The following is a 21,261-nucleotide window of genomic DNA, read 5'->3' as shown; positions in this document are numbered from 1 at the left end:
TAGTCACAGCCCTCCATTCAGAAAAGCACCCTTCCACTGCTACCCTCTGTCTTCTATGACTGAGCCAGTTCTGTATCCATCTTGCCAGCTCACCTCTGATCCCGTGTGACTTCACCTTTTGTACCAGTCTGCCATGAGGGACCTTGTCACAGGCTTTACTGAAGTCCATATAGACAACATCCACTGCCCTTTTTTTATCAATCATCTTCGTCACTTCCTCAAAAAACTCAATCAAGTTAGTGAGACACAACCTCCCCTTCACAAAACCATGCTGCCTCTCGCTAATAAGTTCGTTTGTTTCCAAATGGGAGTAAATCCTGTCCCGAAGAATCCTCTCTAATAATTTCCCTACCACTGACGTTTGGCTCACCGGCCTATAATTTCCTGGATTATCCTTGCTACCCTTCTTAAACAAAGGAACAACATTGGCTATTCTCCAGTCCTCTGGGACCTCACCTGTAGCCAATGAGGATACAAAGATTTCTGTTAAGGCCCCAGCAATTTCTTCCCTTGCCTCCCTCAGTATTCTGGGGTAGATCCCATCAGGCCCTGGGGACTTATCTACCTTAATGCTTTGCAAGACGCCCAACACCTCCTCCTTTTTGATAACGACATGACCAAGACTAAGTACACTCCCTTCCCTAGGCTCATCATCCACCAAGTCCTTCTCTTTGGTGAATACTGATGCAAAGTACTCATTTAGTACCTCGCCCATTTCCTCTGGCTCCACACATAGATTCCCTTCTCTGTCCTTGAGTGGGCCAACCCTTTCCCCGGTTACCCTCTTGCTCTTTATATACATATAAAAAGCCTTGGGATCTTCCTTAATCCTGTTTGCCAATGAGTTTTCATGACCCCTTTTAGCCCTCCTAACTCCTTGCTTAAGTTCCTTCCTACTGTCTTTATATTCCTCAAGGGCTTTGTCTGTTCCCAGCCTTCCAGCCCTTACGAATGCTTTCTTTTTGACTAGGCTCACAATATCCCACATTATCCAATGTTCCCGAAACTTGCCAAACTTATCCTTCTTCCTCACAGGAACATGCTGGTCCTGGATTCTAATCAACTGACGTTTGAAAGACTCCCACATGTCAGATGTTGATTTACCCTCAAACAGCCGCCCAGAGGTTTAATTGATTCCCAACATTTGCAGTGTTTGATGGGAGAGTGTCCCACACTGATACCAGGCTGAGGGTGAGGAAGTTTGCTAACTTCTCTCCGGGATGGTCTGGCTATGGGTTTAAGGTTAATTCCCTTTCCTTACCACTTATCCAAAGTGAAACTCCCCAGATTATCAATCGCCCAAAAGAAGCCCAGGCTCCTCTGCCGCCCTCATTGCCAGTGCCCAGCAAGGGAGGGAGTCAAGGCTTCCCCTGGAGACAGCAGGGTTGGGAGACTCCACCACCAACCACCCACCCCGTCCCAGGCCCAAGCCCCCACCACGGCCCCTGACAGGTTCAAGCTGCAGGCTCCCACCCCTACACCCTGGGCCGCTTACTTGATCTTCGGAGTTGGCGCAGGCAGGCTCCGGGCTTGGAGCCGGCAGGGCGCGGACTCGGCGGCCGCGGCTTCACCCGGCCCAGGCCCCGGGGGCGGTATCTCCCCTTAACCGGGCCCGGGCTCTTTCGGTCCGGCTCGGAGAGTGCGGGGCTACTCGAGGCCATGGTGAGAGATGGGAGAATGTGAGGGGAGAGGCGGGAATCCGGGATGAGGGTGTGAGGGAGGGGGCGGCGGTCGGGATGAGGGTGTGAGGGAGGGGGGCGGGATGAGGGTGTGAGGGAGGGGGGCGGCGGTCGGGATGAGGGTGTGAGGGAGGGGGGCGGCGGTCGGGATGAGGGTGTGAGGGAGGGGGGCGGCGGTCGGGATGAGGGTGTGAGGGAGGGGGCGGCGGTCGGGATGAGGGTGTGAGGGAGGGGGGCGGCGGTCGGGATGAGGGTGTGAGGGAGGGGGGCGGCGGTCGGGATGAGGGTGTGAGGGAGGGGGGCGGCGGTCGGGATGAGGGTGTGAGGGAGGGGGGCGGCGGTCGGGATGAGGGTGTGAGGGAGGGGGGCGGCGGTCGGGATGAGGGTGTGAGGGAGGGGGGCGGCGGTCGGGATGAGGGTGTGAGGGAGGGGGGCGGCGGTCGGGATGAGGGTGTGAGGGAGGGGGGCGGCGGTCGGGATGAGGGTGTGAGGGAGGGGGGCGGCGGTCGGGATGAGGGTGTGAGGGAGGGGGCTGTCTGGGTGGAGGGAATGGAAAACCGCGTGCTCTCAGCGGACGACAGAGAGAGATGCAGTGAAGGGGAAAGGGGCGGAGCCTGAAGAGGAGGGGCATAGGGAGAGGGCGGAGCCTGGGAAAAACTGATCCTGAAGGGGCGGAGCCTGAGAATGAGGCGGTGCCTGAAGGGGCGGGGCCCGGGGGAAGGGGCGGGGCCCTGGGGGGAAGGGCGGGGCCTGGGGAAGGGCGGGGCCCGGGAAAAGGGCGGGGCCTGGGGAAGGGCGGGGGCCCGGGAAAAGGGCGGGGCCTTGGGAAGGGGCGGGGCCTGGGGAAGGGGCGGGGCCCGGGGAAGGGGCGGGGTCCTGGGGGGGAAGGGGCGGTGCCCGGGGAAAGGGCGGGGCCTTGGAAACAGTCAATGCGAGGTGCTGCGAATGCGCGCTGTGGATGTATTGTGGTATTAGTCCAGAGAGAGGGCTAAGGCGAGAAAAGGCTATCGAGAGGGGGGATAAGGAGAGTGGCGGATCAGAAGAGAGGGGGCTATGGAGAGGGAGGATATGGAGAGAGAGGGCTATGGTGAGTGAAGGCTAGTGAGAGTGAGAGGGAGAGGGAGAGGGAGAGGGAGTCCTATGGAGGTGGGGATATGGAGAGAGGAGGTTAGAGAGAGTTAAGGGGATATGGAGATAGAGAGGGGACTGTGGGGAAAGTGGGGTTATGGAGAGTGAGCCTCTAACTGTCCCACCTCAACACTCCTGCTATTGGTTGTCTGATATCTGTGCCCACATCCAACTGGGAACAAACAAACTCTTCATTACAGGATTCCGTGGCCGAATGTTGCTTTTTTAATAGCAGCAAACGCTGAGAAGTTCTCTATTCGTGGACGAAATGGCACCGCAACTTCCGGTGACCTGACTTACTCTGAAATATGGAAATTGCAGTTTACCTCCATTGGATCCCTCTCCATTCCAATTCTTAAAGTGCAGGGACCATTAATTCAAGAATTTTGCTTCTTTGCCCACAACTTGAATGGATTTTTACATGCAAATACTTGGGGCTCGTAAGCACAGGTGTAAGTCACAGTCATGTATAGCACAGAAGGAAGCCATTTGGCCCATCAAGTCCATGCTGGCTCTCCACAGAGCTACGCAGTCTGTCCCACTCCTTGGCTCAATCCCCATAGCTCTGCAAGTCTATTTCTCCCAGGTGATCATCCAACTTCCTCTTGAAGTCACTGATCGTCTCTATTTCCACCACCCTACTGGGCAGTGAGTTCCAGGTCATTACCACCTGCTGGGGCCTCAACTTTTTACAACTTATATCAATGACTTAGATCAGGGGAGTGATGACATGGTAACTAAATTTGCAGGTAAAACAAAGATAGGTAGGAAAGTATGTTGTGAAGAGATGTCCTCTTCATCCCGGAGGTTGCCGACCGATTTTAGATTGAGTGAATGGGCAAAAATCTGGCAGATGGAGTATAATGTGGGAAAATGTGCAGTTTTTCATTTTGGCAGGAAGAATAAAAAGCAGAGTATTACTTAAACGGAGAACGATTGCAGAATTCAGAGGTGAAGAGGGATCTAGGCACTCTAGTGCAGGAGTCAGAAAAAGTAGGCAGGGACAGCAAGTAATAAAGAAGGATAATGGAATGCTATTCTTTATTACGAGAGGAATTGAAAATAAAAGTAAGGATGTTGGTGAGACTACATCTCAAATACTGTGTGCAGTTTTGGTCTCCTTATTTAAGGAAGGATGTGAATGTGTTGGAGGTGGTTCAGAGGAGGTTTACTAGATTAATACCTGGAATGAGTGGGTTGTCTTATGAGGAAAAGTTGGATGGACTGGGCTTGTTTTCACTGAAGTTTAGAAGAGTGAGGGGAGACTTGATTGAAGTATATAAGATCCTGAACGGTCTTGACAAGGTGGATGTGGAAAGGATGTTTCCTCTTGTGGGTGAGTCCAGAACTAGGGGTCACTGTTTTAAAATTAGGGGTCGACCTTTTAGGACAGAGATGAGGAGAAATCTTTTCCCAGAGGGTTGTGCGACTTTGGAACTCTCTGCCTCAGAAGGTGGTGGAGGCGGGGTCATTGAATATTTTTAAGGCGGGGTTAGATAGATTCTTGTTAGGCAAGGGAATCAAAAGTTATTGGGGGGGGGGGGGTAGATGAGAGTGTGGAATTCGAAACACAAACAGATCAACCATGATCTTATTAAATGGCATGGCAGGCTAGAGGGGCCGAATGGCCTACTTCTGCTCCTAATTCGTATGTTCATATGTATAAAAAAGTGCTTCCTCATATTTCCCCTGCATCTCTTGCCCAAAACTTTCAATCTGTGTCCACTAATCCTTCTACCATTTGTTAATGGTAACTGTTTTTCCTTGCCTAATTTAACTAAGCCTGTCATAATCTTGTGCACTTTTCTTAAATCTCCCCTCAATCTCCTTTGTTCTAAGGAGAACAAGCCCAGCTTTTCCAGCCTAACCTCGTTACTAAAATCTTTAATCCCTGGAACCATTCTGTAAATCTCCTCTGCATGCTCTCAAAGACCCTCACATCCTTCCTGAAGTGTGGTGACCAGAACTGGACGCAATACTCCAGTTGGAGCCTGTTACAGCCAGGTGAGGAGAGGGTCTTAGGCTCCCCTTTCGCCCCGTCTCTGGTTTGACTGCAACAGGGTTTATCCTTGTTTTTTTTACACAGTGATTGAACTTACCACCTCAGGCAGCGCTTGCTCCTGTTCCTCTAATGTAATTGCAAAAAAACAAATCAGACAGGTTTTCTTGAGTTAAACAAGAAAGATGTAAGTTTATTACACTTGCCACTCTATCCCGGTTAAAATTACTAAAATACGCTACACATTCACAAGAGAGTCACAAATGGATAGATTACAGCGGGGAAAACAAGTTTGGTGGTTTGAGTAGAGTCGGAAATAAATGGAAATTTAAATACAGTATTAAATCCTCAGCTGAAGTAGTATTCCTGAAGTCCTCGCTGGGCCACGTGCACAGTTATGGGCTTGCCTCTCTCAGGGCTCCTGAAGGCAGAAGAGGGGTTTGATTCTTGTCCCCTGGTTGCTGGCTGTGGTGGTCTGTAGGCTTGAAGGGCTTTTCCGGTTGCTGCCGGGTCTTCTTTTGATCTTTACTGGGGAGAGAGAGAGCTGCTTCGTTGATGGCTTTTCAGTTACTTTTGTCTGCTTTCTGTATGACAAAGCTTACAGTCTCTCCAGAGCTGCGCAGGCAGACACCATTAAGCCCCTTTATTGTTTTAATGAGGTCTTTCTAGAATCTTCTCTGAGATTCAAGGGTGCTACAACTCAAGTTGTCCAGTCACACTTGTAGGGGGGGTTCGCTCTTTCAAAGTCAGTGGGTGCGGATGACCCTGACCCGTGCTGATAAAGCCATTCCAGGTAATTTATTCTCCGAGAGCACCCCATTGTCCTGGCTAGGTTGAATCAGACTTGTCGTCTCCAGTTTGATCTTTTGGTGATTCAAATGTAAATTTCAGTGGCCATCTTGGATGCCAGTTTACTTTTTAAAAAGTTACTTGTAAGAATTTCCAGTCAAAGTCTAATGCAAGGTTCCACCGATTAAATTAATATTTCCCATTTGGCGTATGGGGTTTTCACGATAGGGCCTAACAAGAGCTTTATAAAGGTTCAACATAACTTCCCTGCTTTTGTACTCTATGCCTCTATTTATGAAGCCCAAGATCCCATATGCTTTACTAACCACTCTCCCAATATGTCCTGCCTCTTTCTAAAATCAATGCACATGCATCCCCAGGTCGCTCTGTTCTGCACTCTCTTTAGAACTGTGCCATTATATATTGCCCCTCTGTATTCTTTCTGCCAAAATGCATCACCTCACACTTGTCAGTATTAAATACCATCTTCCACTTGTCTTCTCATTCTGCTAGCCCATCTATGTCTGCTGCAAGCAGTTCATATCATCCTCACTGCTGCATCTCCAGGTTTGGTGTCATCAGCAAATTTTGAAATTCTACTCTGTGTTCCAAGATCCAAGTCATTTATACATACAAAAAAAAGCAGTGGTCCCAGCACTGATCCTTGGGGAGCACCACTGTCTACCATCCTCCAGTCTGAAAAACAACTACTTTACTATGACTCGCTGTTTCTGTCCTTAATCCAGTTTTTTTTATCCAATTGGACACTGACCCTCCTATTCCATGAGACTCAATTTTGTTAACCAGCCTTTTATGTGGTACCTTATCAAATGCTTCCTTAAAATCCATATAAACAACATCCACTGCATTCCCTTCATCAACCTTTTCTGTTACTTCATCAAAAAATTCAATTAGTTAAGCATGATTGGCCTTTTACAAATCCATGTTGGCTATCCTTAATTAACTCGAACCTCTCTAAGTGTCTGTTGATTATTGTTTCTAAAACCTCACCCACCACTGATGTTAAACTAACCAGCCTGTCATTGCTACGACTGTCCTTACACCCTTTCTTGAATAAGGGTGTCACATTTGCCACTCTCCAGTTCTCTGGCACCTCCCCCATACCCAGGGAAAATTGGAAGATTATGGCAAGCCCTTCTGCTATCTCCACCTCCACATCCTTTACAACCTGGTATACAAGCTCCAGACCAGGTGACTTATCTTCTCTAACCATAGCCAGCCATTTTAGTACCTCCCACTCTCAATTTTTATTCTATCCATTGCCTCTACTCTCTCTGCTTCTACTGATATTTTGTCAGCTTCCATTTCCTTAATGAGTACTTTGAATCAGTGTTCACTAAGTATATTACATTTGCCCTGCACTTCAATGCATTTATTATGCTCTTTGTCCCTAATAGGCCCCACTCTACCTCTTACTACTCGCTTACTATTTACATGCTGGTAGAATATTTTTGGGTTCCCTTTTATGTTGATTGCCATTCTATTCTCATATTCTTTCTTTGCCAGTCTTATTTTCCTCTTCATGTCCCCTCTCAATGTATTGTATATGGCCTGGTTCTCACTTGGAGATAAATTCACCTGACATGCACCATACACCATTTTTTTTAGTTTCATCATAATCTCTATCCCCCTCATCATCCAAGGAGCTCTGTTCCTGGTTCCCCTTGGTTCACTGTTGTTGGAATGTTCCTAGCCTGTACCTGAAGCAACTCTTCCTTAAAGATAACCCAATGTTCCGATACAGCTCTTCCTACTAGTATGTGATTCCATTTTAACAAGGCTAGATCCTTTCTCATCACATTGAAATTATCCCTCTACCAATCTAGACCTTCTGTGTTATTATGTTCCTTGCTTTTCTGCATTACGAGTCTAATCCTTATGAAATGATGATCAGTCTTACCCAAGTGCTCTCCTACAGACATTTGGGCCACTTGGCCCACCTCATTTCCCAGCACCAGATCCAGCAATGCCTCCTTTCTGATTGGGCTGAGAACATACTGATCAAGGAAGTTCTCCTGAATGCATTTCAGAAATTCCTTACCCTTTGCTCTAGAATTATCCCAATCGATATTTGGGTAATTAAAGTCCCCCAGTATCACCACTCGAAAGTTCTTGCATACTTCTGTGATTTCCCTGCAGATTTGCTCCTCTAACTCTCTCTCTCACTATTTGGAAGCCTATAGAATACCCCTGGTAGTGTGATCATACCCCTTTTGCTTCTCAACCCTAACCAAATGGATTCTGTCCTTGCCCTATAAAAGACATCCTCCCTTTCCAGCACTGCAATGCCTTCCCTAATCAGGACTGCCACCCCACCTCCTTTTTCCTTCTCTATCTTTTCTGAACACTTTATATCCTTGTATATTAAGCCTCCAGTCCTCGCCATTTTAAAGCCACATTTCCGTTATTGCCACAATATCATATTCCCGTACTGCTATTTGTGCTTTTAGCTCACCAACCTTATTCACCACACTTTGTGCATTTACACACATGCATTTTAATCCTGTCTTTGCTCATAGTCCTTCTCAGTCCACTCCCATCGAATACAGAACTACTTCCTTCTCTAGTCAGCAAAGTTAGTGAAAAGGAATAAAACAGAAAGTGCTGGAAATACTCAGCAGGTCTGGCAGCATCTGTAGAGAGAGAAGCAGAGTTAACGTTTCAGGTCTGTGACCTTTCATCAGAACTTTTTTTTAGTGAAAAATCTGTCAGGCAGAGTAGATGAAAATATCAGCAATAAGATCCAAGGCTTCATGGGTGTTATAATTGGCAATACAAATGTTCTTCATGATTCCCCTGGCTCCACCAGCGGGGGAGGGGAGCAGGGGAAGTGGAGGGGGTGGGGGGGGGGGTGGAGCCGGGTGACAAGGGACAGACTCCGGCAGATTTTTAAAAACTGTTATAAAACTGTTTAAAAGTATTTAAAAGTTTACAACAGTTTAAAAAAAAAGAGTCATAAATGTTTCAAACTATTTGAAATCATTCAAATGAACTCACCTGTCAGACTGACCTCAAGGGGCGTGTCTTCTCTCCTGACGTCACCGGGGGCGTGGTTAAGCTGGCAAGGTGCGAATGCTGCTGCAGGTAGAGCAAGTCTCCACTGCAGCCTATGGACAAGGTAAATTCAGGGGGGTTTTTTTGTGCACTCAGCGGCAAACCGTGCCAGTGATTCTTTACTCCCATTCCAACAGCATTCTCCCAGGTTGCTCGCAGCATTGCCCTGGAGATTAATCATCCATCCCAGGAAGTTTGGCAACTCAACGTCGATGCGAAAAGTAACCATATAAATGCAAGTTTATTCCCTATAGGAATGAGTGGAAATGCTGAACCTGAGACAAATTTCTACAGTAAAAACATTTTTAAAACGCTGTATTTTACTTAACCACATATTTGCATTACTTATTTTTAATCAGATAATACAAGCTTAAGGGCGTGGGAATACTGAGATGTTTGATGCATACTTTTTATTAATCAAAACATTTGATAATCCATTCCATTCAGTGTGTGAGTGAGCACAGGTGTCTGGGTTGGCTGTCACTTACATATTCCTAGCCCATGTTTGTTACAGGGAGAGCTGTTCATCCTTTACATCTACTTTCCACACCCAGACTAGCCTATTCCACTCCTGTCCATTACAGTTCCTTTCTTGTGTCTTCCCACAGCCTGATTCCTGCTTGTCTTAGCACCTGAGACTGATCTCTTTCTTACTCAAGAAAGAAAAAGGCTTGCATTTCTATAGCGCCCTTCAAAACCTCAGGATGTCCCAAAGCACTTTTTGGAGTGTAGTCACTGTTATAATGTTGGGAACACAGCAGCCAATATGGGTACAGCAAGCTCCCACAAACAATGTGAGAATTATCAGATAATTTAGGTGCTGGTTGAGGAATAAATATTGGCCAGGACGCATGGGAGAACTCCTCTCCTCTTCATTGAAATAGTGCCATGGGATCTTTATGTCCACTTGACAGGGCTTTGGTTTAAAGTCTCATCTAAAAGGTAGAGCCATGAGGTAGAGCCTAATTCCATGTACTCCACAGGGTTTGCATTACAACCTACCCACGTACCTGCAAGGGTTATTTTTATTTTAACAAAAATTCATTAAAATCTTTAAAGTAACTAATTGGTTCCCAGAAGCTTTTACACAAGTGTCAGCCTAACAGGAAAAGCTAGTGAGATCATATTGGTGGAAGTGAAGGTCCTTAAATTACAAAATATTTCCAATATCATTGCTTTATAGGTTGAATTTTTAAACTCACCATAATAATTCCATGTCATTCCAGTCACTGGGGAAATACATTTTAAGGAGGTAAGAGACCAGCGAGGGCATATTTAAAAGCGTAAACTTATTTATTTGAGCTACAGTAAATGAAGAACGATAACTGTGAATATGCTTACTTGCTTCCAGATGAATTGATGTAAATAAACCTTGTTCCAAGCCCGATGTCAGTAGTTTGGTGCCACCCTGGTGTTGTGAAGTAGCCGGTTGCTTAGTGGTGACGGCCTGATTCACAACACCAGCTGCAGCGCCTTACCATAAGCCTATGCTCCCTCCAGATGATGCTTAGAAAGTAGTTATCTTGCTGCCACCTTCACAAATTAGAGAAAAAAAGAAAACACAAAAGAAGGTAAGAACATTGAAAGTAATAACAAGAACAGGCTGTCTGCTCATTTAACGTGCTTGAATTTTGGGTCCTGTCTCAGGACTTTAACCTTATTACCTTTGTGACGGCTGAAACTCTAGTACCTTAACTATACCATTGAAGCCCATCTGTCTTGTACACCAACTCTGCCATCACTCTAGTACCCTAACTTTCCATTGAAGCCCATTCCTCGAGTTCACTACCTCTCCCGTCGAAGCCTCTGGTAATGCAAAGAACAGAATACATCTATTCATATCAGTAACATTGCTCGTGGTCCTCCTGTATTTCACATCAGGTGTAGGGCACAGTAAATCTATGCTAGAATATTGGTTTTTGGTGCAATAAAAGGCTTGGTCAATGATTTATTTTATTCTGAGATATGTTCATTTCTGTGCAGTGTTTCCTGTAGGTGCAGGGTTGTTGTACTGAGCAAGTGTGTTCAACCACTACTGAGAGTCTCACAGGCAGAGCACCCTGAAAAGTCATGGGTATTGATATCAATGGATGGAAACAGGCAGACAGTGCGCTGTTCAGGTAACACTGGGGCACATTAAATTCACCTTACTGACGTTGACAGCAGAAATCCTCTTATCTGAATTTACCAGCAATCAGAAATTCAGGAAATCTCTGCTTATCCTTCACCTTAAAAATAATAGCAGTATCTGCTGTTGAAACCTTAATATTTCATTACCCTTGTTGGGCTTGACAAAGACTTCACCTCTTCAGTGCATAGTATGCATAATTTAGCAACAGGAGGAGGCCATTCAGCCCCCAAACCTGTTCCACCATTCAGTTGGAGCATGGATGATGTGTTTCTTAACTTCATCTACCTGCCTTTGTTCTCTAGTCCTGATTGGAATTTGCCTAACATACATCTATTAGTCTCAGTTTTGAAATTTTCAACTGACCCTGGCCTCAACAGCTTTTTGGGGGAAGAGAGTTCCAGATTTCCCTTTGTGGGAAGAAGTGCTTCCTGACCTCACCCCTGAATGGCCTGGCTCTAATTTTAAGCTTCTGCCTCCCCACCCCCCAACTACCCCTGCTAACCAGAGGAAATAGTTTCCCTCTATCTACCATATCAACTCCTTTAATCATCTTAAACACAGAAATTAGATTACCCCTTAATCTTCTATATTCAAAAAAATACAAGCCTAGTCTGTGCAACCTGTTCTCATAATTTAACACTTTTACCCTGGTATCGTTCTGGTAAATCTCTGTGCAGCATCTCCTCCAAGGCCAATACATCCTTCTTGAGATGTAGTGCCCAGAACTGAATGCAGTGCTCTATCTGGGTGTTTAACCAGAGCTTTATATAACTACAACATAACTTCCAACTCCAGCCCCCTTGCAATTAAAAAGGCATTTGCCTTTTTGACTGTTTTTCTGTACCTGTCCACGAGCTTTTAGCGTTTTCTGTACATGGGTACAGGGCTAAACCTTTCAGGACTGAGATGAGGAGAAATTACTTCACCCAGAGAGTGGTGAGCTTGTGGAATTCGCTACCACAGAAAGCAGTTGAGGCCAAAACACTATGTTTTCAAGAAGGTGTTAGATATAGCTCTTGGGGTGAAAGGGATCGAAGGATATGGGGGGAAAGCGGGAACAGGTTACTGAGTTGGATGATCAGCCATGATCATAATGAATGGCGGAGCAGGCTCGAAGGGCCGAATGGCCTACTCCTGCTCCTATTTTCTATGTTTCTATGGATACCTAAATCTCTCTGCTCCACCAACATAGCCCTTTTAATTGGATTAACAATCCCACTTTATAATCTCTGTTGATGTTTTACCAATGCCTTTGATATCTCTTTTCAAGAACGGAAATGAGTTGCTGAATAAATGGTTTTCTCCTCAGGCTTTGCTCCGCCAGCAGTACCTGGCATGCAGCCAGCTCATATTGAATTTTCCATCAGTGCTCTGAGCTGGTGATGTTGTGACAAGCAAGGACAATTTCTCTTCCTGGTTGATGGGTCCTCTCTGTGACCTATGTTATGTCCAGCAACTTGGATTTATATAGCATCATTAATGTAGTCAAAAGCCCCAAGATAGTTCACAGGAGTGATTATCATAGAAACATTTGACAAAAGCTACATAAGGAGATATTAGGAAAGGTGAGCAACAGCTTGGTCAAATGTGGCAGGTTTTAAGGAGTGAGAGAGGTTTAAGGAGATAAGTCTAGAGCTAATGGCCTAGACAGCTGAAGGCAGCTGAAAAACAGAAGCTCAAAAATCCCATGGAGCCACTTACATCAGCGTGGTGTCCTTGGAACTTGCTCCTCCAACGCAGTCCGATGCTCACCACCACCCCCCACCCCCCCATCCCCGCAGTGACCCTTATAGATTGTGTGATTGAGTCTTGTAAATATCCATTAAGTGGTTCAGTATCCTGGATACAAAAGCAAAATACTATGGATGCTGGAAATCTAAAATAAAGTCAGAAAGTGCTGGAAATACTCAGGTCAGGCAGCATCTGTGGAGGGAGAAACAAAGTTAATGTTTCTGGTCAATGACCTTTTGTCAGACATTGAAAACATTAGAGATGTAATGGGTTTTAAGTACAAGGTGGTGGGGGGGGGGGGGAGGCAAATGGAGGTGGTAAATCTGGTTAAACAGTGGGTAGATGGTTCTGCTCTTCACATTTATACCTCCTCTGGGCCCATCTTTTGTTACTTTACTTGTCCCATTACCATCCCCTTTGCCCTTGCAGCATCATCCCTTTTGTTATTTAATCTCTCCTGTCTTCCACCCTATCACAGACCTTCCCTTTTGTTCTTCCCCGCACCCCTGCCCCACCTTCCTTGCCTATTTACTTGTTTAAAACTTGTTATATCTTTAACTTTTCCACATTCTGAAAGGCCATTGACCTGAAACGTTAACTCTGTTTCCCTCTCCACTAATGCTGCTGAGTATTTCCAGCATTTCTGTTTTTATTTCAGTAGTGTGAATCCTCTTTCGACCTGGAGTTCTGCACTGGAGCAGTGGTGGAGGAGCGAAGATTGGAAATTTTGATGCAGCCTTTAAAAAACCAAGTAGATTGCAGCAGTAGGTTGGGGGAGGAGCACTTAAGTAGGAAATTGTTTGGCACAGTGAATTAACCACAAGATGTAATGGATGTAATGTGATTTTGTGACACTGGCAGAGGCAGGAAACAAGGGAGCACGGAATTGCAAGGAGGTAGAAAAGGCAAAATCTTGGACCAGCTGGCCCCACAAGTCCTCCTCAATAATGTCTTGGTGAGTTTGGTGCCCAAGTTGAGAGAACTGTGTCCACAGACCTGTGAAGCAACCGTCTCATAGCTGTGCTCATAGAATTACAGAATTGGTGCTGTGTGGGGCGGCAGAATGTGTGGGTGGTGGATTAGAGTGGATTTGGGGTGGGGTGGGGTCAAGTGAACAAGGGGTGGGGTCAAGTGAACAAGGGGTGGGGGGGGGTGGGGTGGAACGGAGTGGTCGAGGGGTGGGAGTGGGGCAGATGGGAGGGTGGGGCGGAGCGAACGGGGGTGGTGAGGTTGGGGCGGAGGGCGTGGTAGGCGGTGTTGAGCTTTTGGTGCATGGGGATGTGGTGATTTAGTGTGTGGCTAGAATATAACATAGATTGTTGTAACTTCTCAAAAATATGGAAAATGATTCAGAGAACGTTTTCCTAAATGGCCGAGTGCGGCCTGCTTTAAAGAAGCAGTGTCACGTCTGAATCATCCAGTAACAAATGCTGTCACACTACAGACAGGACCGACTATGTGTGGCGAGCTTTCCCCATGGTGACCAGGAGTTGTGACTCGATTGTTCTGATGATAATTAACATTATGACTCAAAGTTGCTACATCAACTATAACAGAGCAGACTCCACAGAACACAGTGACTGTCTCTTTAACCTGACCAACATGCACAGTTTAATGTCGGTTTCTATTTTTGCTGCAACACTAAGCATCATGGGCATGCGCCTGACTCCGAACTGATAATCTCACATTGAGGATTTGTCTGGTATTCACAGCTCTGTGGTCACTGCCTTTGAGAGCGAGCAGGCAAATACATTTTAAAATGAAGATTCAGCATGAATATGTGATACAGCATTTTTCAGTCGTATTTTAACAAAAACAGGTGAAACAGCAACCAGTGAATTATTGGCAGGTATCTTTAGTTTATTGCTGGAATACCTTTGCTCATTATTTATCAAAAATGCTTATGAAAAATCACTGGACTGAATCACCCTGTATTCATTAATTGGCTTTTACTGAGCTTAAATGTGACTGAGTGCAATTAACCTGCAACAGCACAGTCTCCACATTGCCTGGGTAAATACGTATCAACCGACAGACTGTTCTAGATTAATCATTAGAAGGCTGCGACATCGTACTGTATCTGGCTGTTGAAAGAGCGAGGACAGTTGTGTCCCAATAATTACCTCCCATCTTCATACTCTATCTTTTCTGTAAATTTCAGGAGTGACGCACATGATTAAGCAAAATTCTCCCGTGTGAATGTTCCATTCTACTTATATCTTCGAAATTATCATGGAAATAGCTAAGAAGTTGCCATAGCTTCTCATGAAAGAATGCCAGAGGGACACTGTGCTGCTTAATTCCACTGATGCAGTGAATGTTTCTGGAGCAGATCCCACAGCGTGCAGTTCATTTAATGGAATATGGAACTAAAAATAAGACTGAATTTTCCCTACTGCTGTCTCGCTGAGGAAGTTTTGTACTCGTAGCTTCCTCTCAGTGACCCTATAAGTGGTGCTTCAACAAAAACAGCTTGCATTTATATAGCGCCTTTCATATCATAAAACATTCCAAGGTGCTTCACAAGTACATTACCAAACAAAATTTCATACTAAGCCACATAAAGATATTAGGACAGATGACCAATAGCTTTGACAGAGGTAGATCTTAAGGAGCATCTTAAAGGAGGAGAGAGAGATAGAGAGGTTTAGGGAGGGAGTTTAGGGACCAGGCAGCTGAAGGCACAGCCACCGGTGGTAGAGTGATGGAAATTGGAGAATTGCAAGGGGCCAGAATTGGAGGAGTGCTGAGATTTCAGCTGGAGGAGGCTGGAGGAGGTTACAGAGATAGGGAGGAGGTGAGGCCCTGGAGGGATTTGAAAATGAGGGTGAGAATTTTAAAGTTGAGGCGTTGCTACATCTCTTCGGTGAGTGGGAGGAGTTGGAGTGGCAAGAGGCTGTTGCTAGTCATGTAAGCTTCAAGGGATGGAGGTGGTGCCTTCTGGGTAAAAGGGTCCTCAGAAGGACATGCTATAGCTGAAGTCATACCCAAGAAGGCAGCAGTTGCTGGTGTTTGCTCAATGACTGACACATTTGCAATCCATGGAGGAGTGGGACTGGGTTGGACAGATGAGCAATCGTGAGGGTTGTCAACTTGAGTCGGACATTTCTCTGGAGATTTCATCACGTGAATCCCCCGCCCCCACAGCGCTATCACTGGTTTCCTCACACCACATCAGTTGGAAAGTCAAAAGAATCATTACTGTCCAATTGGATGATTCTAGACTGTTATAAAGTCATTCCTCACACCCCATCTCCAGTACCAAGAAACAGAAGTGTTTGAAGAAAATGAAAAATGCCCCATTGATGTTTTCTTGGGTTGCTTGCAGCAATCAAAGAATCTTAGAATCGTACAGCACAGGAGGCCATTCAACCCATCGTGCTTGTGCCAACTCTTTCAAAGAGCCATCCAATTAGTCCCACTCTTCCGCACCTACCCCCCCCCCCCACCCGCTCTTTCCCCACAGCCCCGTAAATTTTACCATTTCGAATACGACAACACTCCTGCCTGCAACCAAGTGGGCTGTATTTCCAGAGGGTACAGGAACAAGACCAATCGATGGGAGCGGAGTGCTGGCTTTCTGCAGGCCGGGTGCCTGCAGTGCAGTTCTGAGGTAATGGTCCAGAGCAGCGGAGCTTTTCCGATGTTCCTTTATTTCCTTCTGGGAAAGCGGCACCATAAAAAGCCAAATCTATCCTGTGGAAAATGGCTTGCAGTTGGATTTCCCAATGGGGCATCTTTTTGAATCTCACTGGACCTTGCTTATTTGGAGGAGCAGGAGGAATAGTAATGTTTAGGATGCCCAAGACGATAGGCAGCCCATGAGAAGGAGGGCACCTACCTGGAGTTACCTGCGTCCAAGGAATTACTGGACCCTCCGTCATAGTTAATTTATGGCACAGAAGGGGGCCATTCAGCCCATCAAGTCCATGCCTCAGGACCTTGCATCTACCAGCGAGTTGGTTAAGGAAGCTTTGTACCATGCTGGAGGATGAGCCAATTCAAGAACGGCCCTCCGTGTAGCAATAAAAGTTATTCTGTGTTGAACTCTTCAGTTTTGGGCTCATCCCAGGCTGCCAGAAGTGACTTAGCAAACATCTATCAGTCATCAGTGCCTCGGTGCATGCAGCAAGTGCCACACTCCCTGATCACGCTGGCCAACAGCTATATTGAGCTTCCAATGGAGGTCAGGAATGTTCAGACTAGAGATTTTGGATTCTGTAAGATTTCATATTGTAGATCTACCATTGTAAATCTCTGGAAGAAACACACAGCACTACCTTCTGGTTTGCTGCTGTAAACTGAACCTTTATTATCAACTCCCTCTAGTGGCACACTGCACATGCTACACCAAGCATATATGATGGCCTCAAATAAACAATAAATGAACAATGCACTACAGATTTTACTGTGTATTGGGATTTCTCAGAGTACATGGGATTATTAGTGGGTCCCATGTAGCACTTTGGGCTCCTCCTGGCAGAATTGCACCTATTGGAAAAGGGAAGGGTCCATCAATGTCCAGTTGGTATGTGACAATCGGCACCATATCGGTGATTGCCAGATACTCAGGCGTTGTCATAATATGTTCATATAACTGTTCATTGTGCAGATGAAATGAGGGTAGTGTTGAGCCATTGCAGTGATACCCACTACTGCCTTGACTACTCTCCCTTGTGTCAACCAAGCACACCCTCAGGGAAGATACAAGGATACCTATGCCTTCACAGGGATTCTGATAAAGAATAAGATAATGAACAGATAATTTGTTTTTAGTGATGTTGATTGAGGGATAAATATTGGCCCCAGGACACCAGTGAGAACTGTTTGAAATAGTGGCATGGAAGCATGGAACCTTTTATATATCTACCTGAGAAGGCGGACAGGGCCTCGGCTTAATGTCTCATCCAAAAGACAGCACTGGAGTTTTAGCCCAGATTTTTGTACTCAACTCTCTGGAGTGGGGCTTGAACCTACAACCTTCTGATTCTGAGGCATGAGTGCTACCCACTGAGCCGAGGCTAACATGCAAAACAATGGCAACAACAGTTTGCAATTATTTATTTATACCTTTAACAGAGAACATCGTTCTAAAGCACTTCAAGGTGTAAGGAAATATAGACACCACGCTGATGAAGATTAGGAGGAGTGATCAAAAACTTAGTTAAAGAGGTGAATTTTAATAAGGTCTTAAAAGAGAAGAGGGAAGGGGAGAGGCAGAGAAGGTCAGGGATCAAATTCCAAAGCGCGGAACCTAGGCAGCTGAATGTATGGCTAACAATTGTGAGAAAACGGGAGAGGTGATGCATGAGGTTGGAGCCATAAGAACAAAGAGTAGGTTGGGAGGGTAGGGAGGGGTGCGTGGGGGAACAGTTTGGTGGATGGCGGTGGTGGATTACAGGCCTGGAGACGTTGCAGAGATAGGCAGAGGTGGAGGGAATTTAAAAACCGATTCAGAATTTCAGTTACGGAGCATTGGGGGACTGGAAGTTAATGCAGGTGATGGCCAAGTGGTACTTGATGTAAGAGGATACAGGCAGAGTTCTGGATGAGCTAATGTATATACAGAGTGAGGAATGTGAGGCTGGCCAGGAAAGCATTGGAGTTATCAATTCTCGAGGTAGCAAAGCCGGAGATGAGGGTTTCAGCAGCTATTTGGCTGAAGTAGTAGCAAAGGCAAGTGTGATTATGGAGGTAGAAGGAGGTGGTCTTTGTGAAGGAGAGGTCATGGAGTTGAACAGTGCACCTATATCCATTACCATTAACACTTGCTCTAATTACAAATAAAGGTACCCTATTTAAGCAATTATCAATATTATTACCAGTATTAGCATTACATCTATTATCATTAATACCAAGCCAACAACTACTATCAATAATGGCAGGGGTATATTCATTACCAAAAATACTTGCCCAATATTTACTACCATTCATACAGTCCTATGTATATATTTTTTTCATTCTTTCATGGGATGTGGGCATCATTGGCAACACCAGTATTTATTGCTCATCCCTAATTACCCTTGACAACTTAGTGGCTTGCTAATTTCAGAGGGCATTTAAGAGTCAACCACATTGCTGTGGGTCTGGAGCCACATGTAGGCCAGACCAGGTAAGGACAGCAGATTTCCTTCCCTGAAGGACATTAGTGAACCAGGTGAGTTTTTACAACAGTCGATTATAGTTTCATGGCACTATTACGGGGACTAGCATTCAATTCTAGATTTTTATCAATCAATTGACTTTATTAATTAATTGAATTTAAATTCCGTGGTGGGATTTGAACCTGTATCCTCAGGTCATTAATTTGGGCCTCTGGATAACTAGTTGTGACATTGCTACTATGCCACCATCTCTGCATCAATCTCCCCAATATTATTAATGCCTCCTTTTTACGCACTATTATTCAATATCAATAATGCAGACCCTCTATTTGTTACCAATCAAACTAGCCCTATATCATTACCATTAATGCTAATCATATATTCATTACTATCAATGATTGACCTATAATTAATACCCTTTATGCTAGTCCTATTTGCAAAGCCAATAATGCTAGCATTGGATTTACTACCATCAATGCTCACATGCATTACCATTAATAGTAGCCCCATATCTATTACTATTCATACCAGCCCTGTTTCTGTTACCATTAATGCTAGATGTATATATTTGTTATTATTACCATTGATGACAGTCCTATATTTAATACCATTAATGCTAATCCTATGTGTAAAACCAATAAAGTTAGCCTCAAATTTGCTAACATTAATGCTGGACCTATCTTTAGTATCAGTAATGCTAGCCCTATGTCATTGCCATTAACATTATCCCTACATTCACTATGACTAAGTCTAACTCCACATTCAGTACCATTAATGCTACCCCTATATTCATTAGCATTAACACTAGTCCTATACTCATTACCATTAATGCTTGCCCTATATCCATTAGCAATAGTGCTAGTACTATGTTCATTACCAATACCATTAGTCCCATATTCACCACCAATAATTCTAGTCTTGTATTCGTTAACCACCAAATACTGCCTCTATATTCATTACTATTAATGGCAAACATATTCATTATCTAAATCTATATTGCATTACCATTTTCCGTATATTCAATAAAAATAACACTGGATCTATATGAATCATAAATAATGGTCACTCTATATTTGTTACCATTATACTATCCCCAAATTTACTGTCATTAATGCTTTCCCTATGTTTATTACCATTGATGTGTGCCTTATATTCATTTGGATTAATACAAGCCCTTTACTATTAATAATGCTTGCTCTATATGCATTAGCATTAATGCTAGTCTTTAAATCATTACTAGTGAACCTAGACCTATGTTAGTTGCTATTAGACCAATCCTACATTAATCATGAATAATGCAAGTCCAATTTTCACTATCATTAATGCTAGCTCTATACTCATTACTATCAATGGTAGTTTGATATTAACTACCATGAATATTAGTCCCATATTTATTACCATTAATACTAACCTTATCCTAATTACCAATAATGCAAGTAGTAGCTATAATTACTGTCAATTTTTGTGCTACTTGATTCTGTTGGTACAATGCCAACTCAGAGGTTCACTTGCATTATTTTTATTTGGTGTCCCTTTTATGCCAGTCATTGCCCACTCACTGTTTCCTGCTCTCTTGACTGAATGAAGAAATCGATTGACAGTGAGATAGCAATTCCAAAGCAAAGCCCGAGCAGTTTGGAACTAAAGTCTGTCTTTCAACTCCATATTCTTTTTGGATGTTGCGTATGTGCATTACCCTGTTCCAGATGTGTGAAAAGGAGCAGACATAGAAAGTTACTGCATACATCCAATGTAAGAGGAAAAAAAGAAAGAATTTTCATTTCTATAGCGTCTTTCATAACCTCAGGCCATCCCAAAGCACTTTACAGCCAATTAAGTAATTTCTGAAGTGTAGTCACTGCTGTAATGCGGGAAATGCGGCAGCCTGTTTACGCACAGCAAGCTCCCGCAAGCAGCAATGAGATAATGACCCTGTGTTTTTTGATGTTGGGGGATAAATATTGGCCACAACACCAGGAAGAACACCCCATACCAGCCAGATGCAAACTGATGTAATGAAAATAATTGCAGTGCCATTCAGGAATGCTGCCATCCGTTGGAAGGTTAGAGATGACAAGTCTGTAACACGTAGACTTTGTCAGTGTCTAACCTTTAAAATAATTGCAAATCAGGAGTAGCCATTCTTTCTGTGGTCGACCGCCAGCTGATGCTCATTTCAGTTGTTAGAAAGAAAAGAACAGCACAATAGAAAACCTACAGGTATCTGCAGCTGTCTGTGATTCAACTTCCTCCTGCTACGCCCATCTTCAGTCGAAACTCAGAAGATGTACAATACAGACAAGAATCACATCAGCCAATCTTGATAAACGTCTCGAGTAGTGCAGCCATTTCACTTGCAATGCGTAATTATTTTTGTTACCTTCGTCTGCACTTGTCAGACAGTGGAAGAAAACCAGTGTTGAACTATGGGGGGGGGATGGGGGTGGGGGGGAGAAGAGGAGCTTTAATGAAGGGGTACACACCCAAAACCGTTAACCCATCTTTTCTCTTTACAGATGCTGACTGACTCGCTGTGTATTTCCAGCATTTTCTGCTGTTATGCAGAAGGGGAAAGGCAAATGTCTGCAGAGCCTCACGTTGAACTGATGATGTATAGGAAACATT

At 44.7% G+C, this 21,261-nt stretch overlaps 1 protein-coding gene across 1 annotated transcript in view; it reads right to left on the bottom strand.

Moving 5' to 3' along the window:
• topaz1 (testis and ovary specific TOPAZ 1) overlaps window positions 1–1,733 on the bottom strand; it is a 74,622-nt gene extending 72,889 nt beyond the window's left edge. The window contains exon 1 of the mRNA XM_068032579.1: window positions 1,496–1,733. Within this exon, the coding sequence (XP_067888680.1) occupies window positions 1,496–1,661 (166 nt within the window). The 5' untranslated portion in view covers window positions 1,662–1,733. The remainder of the gene's footprint in view (window positions 1–1,495) is intronic.
• Between the last annotated feature and the right edge of the window lie 19,528 nt (window positions 1,734–21,261).

The sequence above is a fragment of the Heterodontus francisci genome, chromosome 5, assembly GCF_036365525.1.
Source record: "Heterodontus francisci isolate sHetFra1 chromosome 5, sHetFra1.hap1, whole genome shotgun sequence".
Classification (NCBI taxonomy): Eukaryota; Metazoa; Chordata; class Chondrichthyes; order Heterodontiformes; family Heterodontidae; genus Heterodontus; species Heterodontus francisci.
This window is presented reverse-complemented; position numbering and strand designations above follow the sequence as displayed.